Source organism: Sarcophilus harrisii, chromosome 2 (genome assembly GCF_902635505.1).
Source record: "Sarcophilus harrisii chromosome 2, mSarHar1.11, whole genome shotgun sequence".
Classification (NCBI taxonomy): Eukaryota; Metazoa; Chordata; class Mammalia; order Dasyuromorphia; family Dasyuridae; genus Sarcophilus; species Sarcophilus harrisii.
Genome location: NC_045427.1, coordinates 152,609,442 through 152,623,057, shown reverse-complemented (window position 1 = coordinate 152,623,057; position 13,616 = coordinate 152,609,442). Strand labels below are relative to the sequence as shown.

At 37.0% G+C, this 13,616-nt stretch overlaps 2 protein-coding genes and 1 non-coding gene across 3 annotated transcripts in view; all 3 read left to right on the top strand.

Annotated features, from left to right (window-relative positions):
• Positions 1-4,307: 4,307 nt before the first annotated feature.
• Positions 4,308-7,146, top strand: LOC100919822 (protein PET117 homolog, mitochondrial). Its single transcript, XM_003758150.4, has 2 exons — positions 4,308-4,584; positions 6,974-7,146. Exons 1-2 carry the CDS (start codon positions 4,489-4,491, stop codon positions 7,121-7,123), a joined length of 246 nt encoding a protein of 81 aa, XP_003758198.1. The 5' UTR covers positions 4,308-4,488; the 3' UTR covers positions 7,124-7,146.
• Positions 7,147-7,382: 236 nt separating this feature from the next.
• Positions 7,383-13,616, top strand: part of KAT14 (lysine acetyltransferase 14) — a 33,533-nt gene continuing 27,299 nt past the window's right edge. The window contains exons 1-3 of the mRNA XM_003758149.4: positions 7,383-7,679; positions 9,008-9,126; positions 13,308-13,429. Of these exons, the coding sequence (XP_003758197.1) occupies positions 7,421-7,679; positions 9,008-9,126; positions 13,308-13,429 (500 nt within the window). The 5' untranslated portion in view covers positions 7,383-7,420. The remainder of the gene's footprint in view (positions 7,680-9,007; positions 9,127-13,307; positions 13,430-13,616) is intronic.
• LOC111718647 lies at positions 10,269-10,513 on the top strand. The gene has a single exon (XR_002769176.2). It is a non-coding gene; the product is annotated as a small nucleolar RNA SNORD17 (small nucleolar RNA).

Genomic DNA, 13,616 nt, shown 5'->3' with positions numbered 1-13,616 from the left:
TATGAACACAATTATGAGAAAAAATTTAACAGAAATAAAGACATCTAAATAATTGGAGAAATATTCATTGCTTATGAGTAGATTGAGTCAAAATAATAAAAATTATAATACTACTTAAGTTAATTTACTTGTTCAGTGCCATAGTACTCAAACTACCAAAGAACTGCTTTGTAGACCTAGGGAAAAAAATAACAAAATTCATTCAAAGGAACAAAAAATCAAGAATATAATGGAAGTTAATGAAAAAATGAGAAAGAAGGAGATCTGGTAGTAACATCTTAAACTAAGCTACAAAATTGTAGTCTTCACAACAATTTGATACTAGGCAAGAAATAGCAACTAGGTGGCATAGTGGATAGAGTACCCAAGCTGGAGTCTGGAAGATTCATATTCAAATCTGGCCTCAGACACTTATTAGCTATTGACTTTGGGCAAGTCACTTAACCTTGTTTTTCTTTAGTTTCGTCATCTATAAAATGAGCTAGAGATGGGAAGGGCAAGCCATTCTAGGATCTTTGCCAAGAAAACCTCAGTTGAGGTCACAAAGAGTTGAACATAACTGAATAATAACAACAACAAAAGAACTAGAGAGTTTGATCAGTGGAACAGATTAATTACAGGTTATACAAAAGCAAATGGAAATTGTAATCTAGTGCTGATAAATGCAAGTATCCCAGATATTGGGGCAAGAAATCATTCCAGCAAAAACTGTTGGGAAAATTGGAAGTAGTTTGGCAGAAAACAACATATAGACCAACATCCCACATCTTACATTAAAATAAGCTCAAAATGAATGTAGGATTTAGACATTGTAATGCCAGAGAAACTGAGGCAAGATAGAGACTAGAGAGTTTTTAAATATTTTATTGGAAAGGGAGAGATTTACTGGGACCAAATGGATTCATGGTTTGGTTCCAGGGCTGAATGAGATTATCGTCTCCAAGAATCCAGCATCCAGCAGCCAATGTGAGTTCTCCATGACATATTTATACACAGTAGCTAAACAAAGGCAGGGAGGTAGAGTCCAAACTCTGGTGATCGGGAATCACCAGGCAGGAACCATTAATCTGGTTCTGACAGATTGGGAGGTAGAACCATAAATTCTAACAAACTGGGAGTTGAGAAAGTGTCTAGCTAGAGACAGAAAGTCTGGACTCCTCCTTTTTGAGTTTACACATTGACAATTTATAACCTCTGAGTTATATCAGTCTTAATGAACTGAAGCGGGGGGGGGGGGGGGGGGGGGGGGGGGGAAGAGAAGGGAAGTTTGCAACTAAAGGGATTGAGGTAGAACAATTTAGGGAAACTGAGGCAGAACAATAAAAGAGAACTGTGGCACAACAACATAAAGAATGATCACAATTAGTGGAGCATATAAGAGTTTGGTTCATGACCAAACCATAGAGAAAGAGAAGAGATAAAATAGATAAATTTTGAATATATAAAATTTAAAAGTTTTTGCACAAACAAAACAAATGTAGCTAAAATTAGAAGAAAGTCAGGAAATTGGGGGGGGGAAATCTTTACATAAAGTTTTTCTAATAAAGGTCCCATTTCTAAAATATATAGAGAAATGAGTCAAATTTGTAAGAATAAAAGCCATTTCCCAAATGATTAATGGTCAAAGGATATAAATAGACAGTTTTCAGAGAAAGAAATCTAAACTATCAATAGCCATATAAAAAATTGCTCAAAATCACAAATAAAGAAATGTAAATTTTATACCTCAGATAGCACCTCATATCCATCATTTTGGCTAAGAAAACAAACAGGCACATTAATGCACTGTTGGTAGAACTGTGAAACTAGTCTAACCAATCTAGAAAGCAATTTGAAACTAAACCCACAAACTATTAGAGTGTGCATAATTCAGTGATATTGGTACTAAGTCTATAATACAAAGAGATCTATAAAGTGTAAAAATGGAATATTTATAGCAGCTCTTTTGTGGTGATAAAGAATTAGAAATTGAAGGGATGCTCATTAATTAGGTAATTGCTAAACAAGTTAAGGTATAGGAATATGATGGAATGCTATTGTGGTATAAGAAATGAAGAAATGTATGATTTCTAAGAAACCTGTGAAGACGTATAAACAAATAAAAATCAATTCAGCAGAACTAGAACATGGTATACAATTAACAATTCTCTCTCTCCACATGCATACATATTCATACCAAACCATTGGTAAGTTTAGACTTTGTGAGAAACAAATTGCCACATTGCCCATGTCCCAATCCATCTATCTAATGTGGATTTTGTTTTACTTAACTATATATGTTTTGAGTTTTTTCCTTTCTCAATTTTAAAACATTTTTATTTAATGTTTTTGAGTTCCAAATTCTATTCTTTTTTTTCTTCCCTCCCCTCCCTGAGATGGTAAGTAATCAGACCTAGGTCATACATGTGCAATTATTTAAAACTTTTCTTTCTTTTTTTTTTTTTTTGCTTTCTCAATGAGGATAAGAAGAGGTGAGAAGAAGGAAATTTAGACCCTCCTCCCCACCCCTACTCCAGTTCCTGAAATACCCTCACCTCACAGAAGTAGCTCTTGTCCATTGACTGTGAGATGGTGGTGGAAGAGGGAATAGATTCTGAACAATGCTATATTCCAATTTGTACTGGATTTGGTTTAAGAAGGTTCAAATTTGGGTTTGCCAATTATTAAGCTCTCTGACCTGGAGTAATAAGAACCTATTTGGACCTTATCGATAGAATGAAACAGCTGCTTTCTAAGATCTCTTTTAGTTCTCAATCCTGTGAGACTATGATTTTAAAGAAATCTCATTTCTGAAAGTCAGTTTTGGTCATTTTATCAAACATTTTGGAATCTTGAAGAGGTGCACTTACCCTTTTATTCCTCCCCTTCCTACCTCCTAACTAACCCCCAACCCTTTTCCTAGTTCTGGAGCAATGATCAAATCAATACTGTTATTGCTACTGAAAAAGGCATATCCATGAAGGGTCCTCTTACTATCTGAATGACCTTTTTTTTTTTTTTTTTTTTTTACTTTTCTTTTCTTTCTTTCTTTTTTAAATTTATTTAATAGCATTTTATTTACAGGATATATACATGGGTAACTTTACAGCATTAACAATTGCCAAACCTCTTGTTCCAATTTTTCCTCTTACCCCCCCCCCCCCTCCCCCAGATGGCAGGATGACCAGTAGATGTTAAATATATTAAAATATAACTTAGATACACAATAAGTATACATGACCAAACCGTTATTTTGCTGTACAAAAAGAATCAGACTCTGAAATATTATACAATTAGCTTGTGAAGGAAATCAAAAATGCAGGTGTGCATAACTATAGGGATTGGGAATTCAATGTAATGGTTTTTAGTCATCTCCCAGAGTTCTTTCGCTGGGTGTAGCTAGTTCAGTTCATTACTGCTCCATTGGAAATGATTTGGTTGATCTCGTTGCTGAGGATGGCCAGGTCCGTCAGAACTGGCTGAATGACCTTCTAAATCACAATACTTCTCCCTAGGTTGCCACCTTATTTAGAAAGCTCCCTGAAAGCAGTTTTCATATTCCCAAAGTTGAGCACAATGCTTGACACAGTTAAGTGACTAATAAACTTTGTAAAAGTTCATTAATTAATTAACTAATTTTTTGGGGGGCTGAGGCAGTTGGGGTTAAGTGACTTGCCCAGGGTCACACAACTAGGAAGTGTTAAGTGTCTGAGGTCAGATTTGAATACTCAGGTCCTCCTGACTTCAGGGCTGGTGCTCTATCCGCTGCACCAACTAGCTGCCCCAAAGTTCATTAATTTATTAAAGTTTAACGGAGGAGTCTCAGCCGATGGTGAGTAAGAAAAAGGAAGAAAAGCCATTGCTTTAAGTCGTCCAGAGAAAATCCTGAACATTGAACCCAACTCATCCCGGGACTCCCTCCTGCGCTAAAAATAAAAAATCTTCCATTAACCCGTAGTTCTTTATCATAGTCTCAGAGAAGCTAGGAAGAAGACCTCATCTGTCGGGACATTTGCTTAATCTGGCGCCCAGTCAAACGGCAAGATTTACGCACAATTTTAAGCGCTTATATAATTCCCACGCCCCATAACCTCCTTTTAGGAACCCGTTTTCTCTAAGTTTCTCCGAAGAGGAGTTTTGGACATATTCGTGCGGAGGAAGGCGAGGGGGGGAGGGGCGGCATGAAAAAGGAAAGATGAGATACAGCGTCCCAGGCTGCGGCAACCACGTGGCCAGAGGGAATCAGAACGCACCGCTGGAAACCAGGAGAGAGGAGAGCGCAGGCGCGCTCGATTTCTCAGCTCGCTATTGCTTGCGCCTGGCACACGTGATGCGGAGGGAACGCCCCCGCGTTCGTGGGATTGAGCTGAAGGAGGCCCGGGGACGCGCGCCGCCGTCGCGCACGTTCGTCAGCGCCGTCCAGCTCCCCGCCTCCTCGTCGTTTGGCGCTTTGCTGTTGCGGGAAACGGCTGCTTTCGCCGCTTCTCCGCGGCCAGCTGCCCTGGAGGGATGTCGAGGAGCTCCCAGGCGGTGCTGGGCCTCTCTGTGGTGCTCACGGTGGGCACGGTTGTCGGGGTGCATCTTCGGCAGAAGCAAGAGCAACAGGTCAGGACCACGTGAGAGAGCCCTGCTTTCCCCTCCCCCCCCCCCGTGTCCCCGGATGTTCTCCGCGTGCGGCCCGCGGACGCCGGGAGCCGCGGCTGCGCACTGCGCGACCCTAGGCTCCGCCTCCCGACTTGACCTCTCTTGGTCCCGCCGCTTTTACTTCCTTTTCCTTTTCTCGTGTTCCCCGCGCTCCCGCTGCTCTTCCTTTCGCGCTCTCCTCCGCAGAAAGCGTGGCCGCGGCGTGAGGTTTCCCCGCCGTCATCCCGTTGGTTTGTTCGCCGATCCTCCGGTTACCCACCTACAAAATGGGGCGAGCTTTAGTATTATCTCTCCAGGGGATTAGTGTGAGGAATGGGCCTGCAGGATTCCGAACGGTGTATAAACGTGAGTCTTGTTGCACGTGCTGTGTCTTGTCCTCCGACCCAAACGGGCCGGATGCTCCCGTGGGCAGAGCCTCGGATCGGGGGTCGGGAAGACCCAGATTCAAATTCAGCCTCACGCTTAATAGGTGTGCGGGTCAGCTTAACTTGGGTCTCCCTCAGTTTCTTCTTCTGTAAAATGGGTTAATCGCACTTCTCCCCGGGATGTGTAGTGAGAGAGTTGTGGATGCGTTATTTAGCTCATGGGGAGTCGGAGCCATATGGGAAGGGCCAAGTTGGAATCTTGTCCCACATGCTTAGCAGAGACGTGGGGCAAGTCGCTTAAACGCGCTCGGACTCGGGTCCGGGTCCTCCATCTGCAAAAGGGAGGTGATCATAGTTACTTCTCACCAGATGCTGAGGATCAAGTGATATTTAGTACGTAAAGATGGTTACGAGCTTTATTGCCATTTATGGGTGAGCCACTCTGTCCCTTGCCCCAAGGTCACAAGCTGCTGAATGTCTGAAGCCAGCTTGCCACCAGTCCTGACTCCAGAGCTGGGGCTCTATCCTCTGCTGCCTGCCTTCGATACTTATTTATCAAACCTAAGTTTTTCTCCCAACCTGCACTCATTGCTTCTCACCGAGAAGTACAAAGGTGAACAGGTACTTTCAGATGCTCGAAAACTATCATTTTTGTCAGGACTCCCATTTCCCAGACTAAACGTCTCCACTTCCTTCAGTAAATACTCAAATGGCAGAATCCCAAAACTGGTCAGTCTTCTAAAATGTCACAGGCCTAAGCTTCCTAGGACAGAAAGGGCTTTTTTTTAACTTTTATTTTCTTGTAAGCATTTGTTACAGTACTAGGCTATCCATTCTATTAAAAATTTGCCACACTGAAGGAACTAAAGTAGTCTTAGAGGACAGCAAGACAATGTGAATCAAGCTTTGCCTGAAGGGAGTCAATGTTCTGCTGGGGGAGGAATTAGTATTTAAATATGTATGTATATGATAACTTGAAGCATATAGTAATTTTTCAGTACCAGCTTAATGAGGAAATGATTCAAGGAATGCTAACAGCCTATTCTCCTTTTACTAATTCTCCTCAACTGCTAGTATCCTTCCCAAACTACTCTTCAACTACTCTGTATTTGTTTACTTTCTATATATGTATATGTATGTATGTGTAAGTAATAATACAAATTTTTTTAACATATATTTAATGTTTCTAGAGAGATTATCAGTGAGGAATTTTATGATTCAGTATTGTTCTTTCTCTAAATGCAGTAAGTCACCTTTGGAGAGGAGTTTATTCTTGGTATCCTTTATTTCTTAGATAATTTTTACATCTTCCATTGTTTTAACAATTTCATCCAAAGTAGATTTTATTATACTTGATTTCTTGCATTAAATAGAAGTGTTCTTTTCCCTAATTTTTGTTTGAGCAAGGATAATTTATGATAACTGAATTTTTGGTGTACCCAATTATTGTAATTTTAAACTAGAGTTAAAGCAGTGTTCTTCCTAAATTGTTAGCTCTTATTCTGCTTTGCAGAATAAAAAAATTTGAAAAATATCCTGGGGTAGCCTTCTTGACTTGCAATTCTTAAGCCTTCAGAAGTTTTCCAAGAATATTAAGAAAATGTTTTGTTAGAATTTGTACAATTGTATAAAATGTCCTGTATTATATTGCTTATTTGTAGTTAGATGAATTAGAATAAGAGCTATCTGAATTTGTACTTGGGAATTTGAAAGTCTGAAATGCATCTTCATGATATTTTTTTAATGCACTTATTAATATTTTATTTTTCAAGACTTGAATTCCAAATTTTCCTTTTTCCTTCCTTCTTCCCCAAGATGACACTTTTATTCCTTTGTAAAAAAAAAAAAAATTATTCTTGTAATAATACTAGTAGATTGTCATCTACTATCATAATATTACAGTAATAGTATACTAGTAGATGATCTATTAGTATTATAGAATCATGTGTTCAGGGTGTTACTTAAGTTTGTTCCTTGTGTTTTAGAGGCTTCGAGACGGAGTGCTCAGAGATATAGAAAGGCAAAATCGGAAAAAAGAAAATGTTCGTCTTTTGGAAGAACAGATTATTTTGACTGAGCATCTTGAAGCAGAGAGAAAGAAGATATTATTGGCAAAGGGGTCTCAAAAAACATGAGTTTTGAAGTGAATGAAATATTCATGAAACCGGTTTAGATTATTTTGTAATTTTTTTGTTTAGCTATGTTGTGGCAAAAGTTAAATGATTGCTACCACCAATATAATTTTTTCTGCTCTTTAAACATTCAAATAAAATAACAACGGTTTATCACTGGTTTTAAAACTGCTTTAACAATTCCTTCCATTGAAGTGATTTTAATTGTGATTAGACACTTTTTAAAGACAGCCCCTTTTTATCTGTTATGAACATTATTAACTGAGTTATTGCAAAAAAAATTTTTCCTGGCAAGAAAGGATGGATAATAATGTCCACATTAGTGGCCTGATGAGTCGTCATGATGATGACGCCACTAGAACATCCACCTCTGAAGGTCTGGAGGAAGGTGAAGTGGAAGGTGAAACCCTCCTGATTGTTGAATCTGAGGATCAAGGCTCAGTAGATTTATCTCATGATCAAAGTGGAGATTCACTGAATAGTGATGAAGGGGATGTGTCTTGGATGGAAGAACAGCTATCTTATTTCTGTGATAAATGCCAGAAATGGATATCAGCCAGTAAGAACTTTTTATTTTTCTTGAATTTTATTTTCTAAAGATTAGTGTTTTTCTTTAAAAATGGAATGAAAATACCATATTGACATTAATTTCATTGACTAAACAGAATTTAGACTTTTCAAGGAGTCTTTTATACTAATAGGTTCAAGTAATATCTTAGTGTTACTTTTTCTTGTTGCTAAAATAGTTAAATCTATTGTTACTGAATCTTCTGGTTACAATTGTTTTACAAATCAAAGATCATGTTATTAAGTAATTAGCTATATATGTACTAAAGTGGAAGATAGAAATTCTTCTGCTGGATTCTAGAATAGTATTGTCCCAAATGGAACAAAAATTATTTTATTATATTGTATGTAACAACTTAAAAATAAATGTCTGAAATATTCATTGCTTGTATCTTCACATTGGAAAGGGGAGTTGTTCTGTGTTTAGCCAACGCTAATCCTATTTGGGCCTTTTCCCACTCATTTACCCCTTAATTGGTTATTGTAATCTTATCTTGTTACTGTCATTTCTCTAGGTCCTATGAAAATCAAATTGTATATTCCTATCTCAAATGTAGGGGAAAGCATTCATACAATCTATAGCAAAAAAAAAAAAAATTGGCAATGTTTTTTATTTAATAGAAATAGTTACAACACAAAAGGTTGGTATCCACACAACAATGGTTAATTATTGTTTCCTGCATAAAGAAAGCTATAAAACTTATACTAGATTTTTTTATTTAACAGAATTTTTTTTTTTTGAAGTACAGTGGCTCTTCTGGGATATTAAAACAGTTGATTCTTGTAAGATTAGATACAATGACATTTGATAAAATGGATTTTATTTTTTTGTGTGGTGCATGCAAATAAGTAGGATATTAAAGGAGTTTATTCCTGTAGCATCAGATATATTTAATAAGGTGGATTTTATTTTATTTTTTTTTTTTTTTGTGCAAGTAAGGTCAAACATTTTTGCCTGAAAACTTGCCTTAATTTGCCGTTCTTTCTCCTTTATCTCTTTTCCACTGGTCTGTTAAAGTGTTATGGATAGATTAGTAAAAATTGTAGAAGTTTGTTTTGAGGGTAAGACTACTGCAATGACATATTTCAAGGGAGAGAAGATATGTGTCTTTGTCATTCTTTTCTCTTGACCACAATTTTTTACTTGTGCACAATGATTGAAAAGTTAGCATCATAGGAACCCCTTCTATCACTGAGAGAGTTTAGATAAGATCAAAGGAACTAAGTAAAAAAAAAAAAAATTTGAACTGAGAAAAAAGTATGACTTTTTTTGACTGCATGTATATTGAAAAATTAAGATTGTCTTTTACTTTGTTTTAGGTCAGCTGAGGGAACAACTCAGTTACCTCAAAGGTGACAACTTTTTTAGATTTACTTGTTCAGATTGTTCAGAGGATGGTAAAGAGCAATTTGAGCGGCTGAGATTGACATGGCAACAAGTGAGTAAAAACCTATTATAGAAGAATGACTCATAATATCACATGAATATTTGGTGTGTTTTATGGAAGTAGTAATGTCATTAAAACAATTCTAGGTAATTGAGGAAATTCACTTAAGGAATTTTGGTGTTGTGTTATTATAAAAATGATAAAGCATGCATATCCACAGTTCAGATCCTGTATTTTAATAGAAAACAAGAGTTGAACTAGTTCATCTCTAAAGTTCCTGTCACTTATTTCCTATGATAATTGCCTTGTAAAGAACTATATTCCCTATCCTACTCTCTTTACAATGGCTTTACCAGCACTTTTTTCATCTCTCAAGCTTCTCATGGCTTCTCTTTCAATCCCCCCTCATATTTTACTGGGGTGGGGAGGGAGAGGAACAAATTTGAAACCATTCATCATGGGACTTTTTCTTCCCTCTTTTTTCTTTTTGCAAATTATTCATGTTGCTTTTGCTACTATTTTCTCCTTCACCCTTGTCTTATATGTTAAGGTCATCTTAGTCTTTACTAGGGCTAACCCTTCTATTTGTTCAAGTGATTCCATTTTATATTGTCTTCAACAGATTGCTCCCTCTGATATCCTTATGTCTTAAAGCACTTTTTTTAAAAAAAAAAATCATCTAGATAAATCACATCAAAAGGACTCTCAAAAAAAAAACACTTCTATATTTATAACACTTTAAAATATGGAGTTGGTAGCAGTCTTTAAGATCTCCACCTTTTACTGGTTCAAAAACTCTTGAGAAAGGTTGAGTAACTTGCCCAAAGTATTCTAGGCAAAATAAGCACCACTATCTCCCTCAGCTAGACTTGTACTTTTAAAGAAGACTAAAATAACAACTAACTGTTCGAACACCTTACATGTTCTTTTGCTCTAGCTTGATATAATAGCACAGAGAGAAAGTGATATAGGAGAAAGAACTTTGGATTTGGAGAAGATCTTGAGCTAAAACTGACTATTAGATTGTGTATTCTGGGGGCATTTTATCCAGTATAACTAGCTGAAAGTCATAATGGGAATTTTTTTTTCCTCTCTCTCTCTCATATATATATATATATATATATATATATGAGAGACATGTATTTTGTTTGTTTTTTCCAAACTTGGAGCTGTGTCCTTGGCTTGCAGCATATGTGAAATGATGATGAAGTTTATCCATTCTCTGAGTGTGCTGCTCTACCCTTCCTGCTGCTCTCAGTTCCTGTTCTAGGAACTGGGTTATGTGACCTCCAGATGCCCTCCAGGCTTGCAGTGTTCTACTGTACCTGGCAGGGGTGTTTGGTGGCCATACTGGTAGGAAGGGATGGTGTCAGCAGAGATGGAACCTTTACTATTTAAGGTTCCATCTTGCCAAGACGAATGACTGGTATCTGATCACATGTTGCAGCCTAGCCTTTAAAGTATTTCTTTGATAATGAACCTACATCTGGGTTGAGTCAGAAGTTCTTTCCTCACTGTTCTAACATAAAGGTGAGAAACCTTTTCTTAACTATAGCCAGGATTATGCTTTATCTTTGATGCTGTTAACCAGTTTAAGATATTAGTAGATAAGGAATAGGCAGAAAGTTTGATTGTTGGCTATGATATAAAGAATGCTAGAATACAAAAGAAGACCTCCTAATGCAAGTTCTTTGAGGACCTTGATTTGATCTAGATAATTTCTAATAGCTATCCTATGATTTTATACTTGAGAAGAAAAAAATTACAGAAAGTTATAGAAAAAAAAATTTTCCCATCAAATTTGCTTTCAGATGCAGTATCTAAGTAGAACTAAATTGATTTTGATAAGTTATTCTTTATACAAAATATAGAGGCATGATGATATAATGGATGGAAAGAGTGCTGAATTTAGTCCACAAAGGTTTTCTAATCTCACTGGATAATAATTCAAATTGCTTTTATTCTAGAACTTGAAATTAAGTTGTCTTCTGTAGTCAGTTAATCAAATTGTAAGCATTAATAAAGAGTCTAGTATTGTGCCTAGACACTGGGAATGCATTGACATAAATGTAAGTCTTTGCCCCCAAAGAGCTTATATTTTAAAGGAGAAAGATAGAAGACATAAAAGTATAAACAAAATAATAGACCAATTTTGGGGACAAGGCTCTGGTGGCTGGTGGATATAATGTTATGAAGATAATTTTATCTACCCCAAAAGATTGAATGTTTTGAGAATCAAATTAGATAAAGCTCTTTGGGAAAGAGCTGTATAAATGTCAATAATTTTTCTTGATTCTTAAAAAAAGTTAATTATGTTTGCATTTTTGTTTTTTTTCCCGGGTTACTTCTACCTTCTGAATCCAATTCTCCCTGTGCAACAAGAAAACTGTTTGGATCTGCACACTATCTGACTCTATCTAGGATATGCTAGGACATATTCAACATATATAGGACTGCTTGCCATCTAGGGGAGGGGGTGGAGGGTGGGAGGGAAAAATCGGAACAGAAGTGAGTGCAAGGGATAATGTTGTAAAAAAAAAAAAAAATTACCCAGGCATGGATTCTGTCAATAAAAAGTTACTATAATTAAAAAAAAAAAAAAAGTTAATTAGTCAGAGTAGCCACTTAATTCTTTGTCTCCTTCAGGCTTTTCACTTTGCTTCTATTTCTTCAAATAGAGGTTTTGAGATATTTTTTAAGTTCCATATTATTTAAAGCTGGGACTTGTTGAATCTCTTAAGACAGTATTCTGCACATTATAGGTAATGTAGTGAAATAAAAAACTATAAAGTACTAGTACTATTCTCATGAGTACAAATACTGCTCTTGGGGTTTTTTGTTTAGGCAATTGGGGTTAAACATATAGCTAGGATCATATAGCACTACAGATACTGTTCTTAATTCACATTCTAATGGACACAAATGACGATAATATAAGTTAGGCAAGCTAGGTGCCACAATGGTTGGGAGTCTGGTCCTAAAGTCAGAAAGCTCTAAATTTAAATTCACTTATTATCTGTGTGAACTTGGGGAAGTCATTTAATGTTTGCCTCAGTTTCTCCAGCTGAAAATGGGGATCATACTAACAGCTATCCCTCAGAGTTGTGGATCTAATGAGTTAATATTTGTGAAGCATGATGCCCCATATATAGATGCTAATATTTATTAAGGTAGAATATAAATGTTGTCAGGCAAAGGAAAGGATCACACAGTGTCATGAAAAAAATTGAAGACAGGTTGTTTTTGAGAGAGGGTGTTGGAAGTTGTGTTTGTGGTGACAAGAAAGTCAAACCTGACATAATTATTAGAAGTCTGAAGGGACTTCAGTGAATGAAGAATCAAGAGTTGGGAAAGGGAGTTCATGGAAAATGGCAATGACGGGAAGAATACATTTAGTTCCTTTATTGAATAGTTGTTACATAGGTGCATAGTAGTGTACTAGATTATATATCCTGGATGTACCGAAGAAATAAAATATTTGTCTTGCAGCATTTTTATGGAATAGCATAAGGGTTGATTGCTTACTGTAGCAGACAAAATTTTGGATTAGGCAGCTAGGTGGCCCATTGGAGAGAAGGCTGGACTCAGAATCGGGAAGATCTGAGTTTTAATTCTATCTGTGCTCCTGGCTGGGCAGGTCACTTGGTCTCACCCCATTTACTCATCTATCAAAGGAAGGTTATTCAGTGGTTGGTTAACTTGTTGGTTAATTGTGATATGTTCAACTATAAAGTCCGCATTAGCTCCCTGGAGGCATCAGGATAAGTAAAAGTCCTTGAGGGGGAGAAGCAGGCAAACTGCCAGGAGTTTTGCCAAAGATCTCCTGAATTCTGGAGTTCAGAATCTCTACCTTTCTCCTCCTCTTGCTGCCAAGTGAATCTCTGGCCTCTGTCATCCCATCCTCTAATCCTTGCCTACATTTATCTTAACCCCAAACATTGAGCCAGCACCAATGGTGAAAAGAGCCATTTTTCCAAACATGCTAATAGAGTCATTGTCTTCTATATATCGAATAGGCTGGTTGTCTTTCAAAGAGCTCTGGGCTGAGAGGAGATGAAACTAGAATTTAGGTCCTGGAACTGCTTTATGACTTTTGGCAAATCATTTAACTTCCATGGAATTCAGTTTCTTCCCTTTAAAAGAGCATTAAATTATATGAAGACTCAGCTCCCTTGCAGTTCTAAATGCTTATGTTGTTTCTCACTTCTTATTTTCCCCCATTTGTGTGCCAGGTTGTCATGTTAGCAATGTATAATTTGTCTCTGGAAGGAACTGGACGTCAAGGTTATTTCAGATGGAAAGAAGATATTTGTGCTTTTATTGAGAAACATTGGACCTTTTTACTAGGAAACAGGTAAAAGTGTTTATTTGAAATTTTCAAGTTGTAAACAGTAACCATACTACTACATTTATTTGTATTATCTTAACCTAATTCACTCAGATGAGATATAGTCCTTAATGTAGGAATCACAATTACTTTTGTGTTTTTACGCTGATTTTTCCAGGTCCTAAAGTTCTGTTGGCAGCATCTGTTGATCCAG

Excerpts from the sequence above, each read along its gene's own strand:
- LOC100919822 (XM_003758150.4), top strand. The coding sequence starts at position 4,489 with ATGTCGAGGAGCTCCCAGGCGGTGCTGGGCCTCTCTGTGGTGCTCACG. Across the intron at positions 4,585-6,973 it reads GGCAGAAGCAAGAGCAACAG|AGGCTTCGAGACGGAGTGCT; the intron begins GTCAGGACCACG and ends CTTGTGTTTTAG.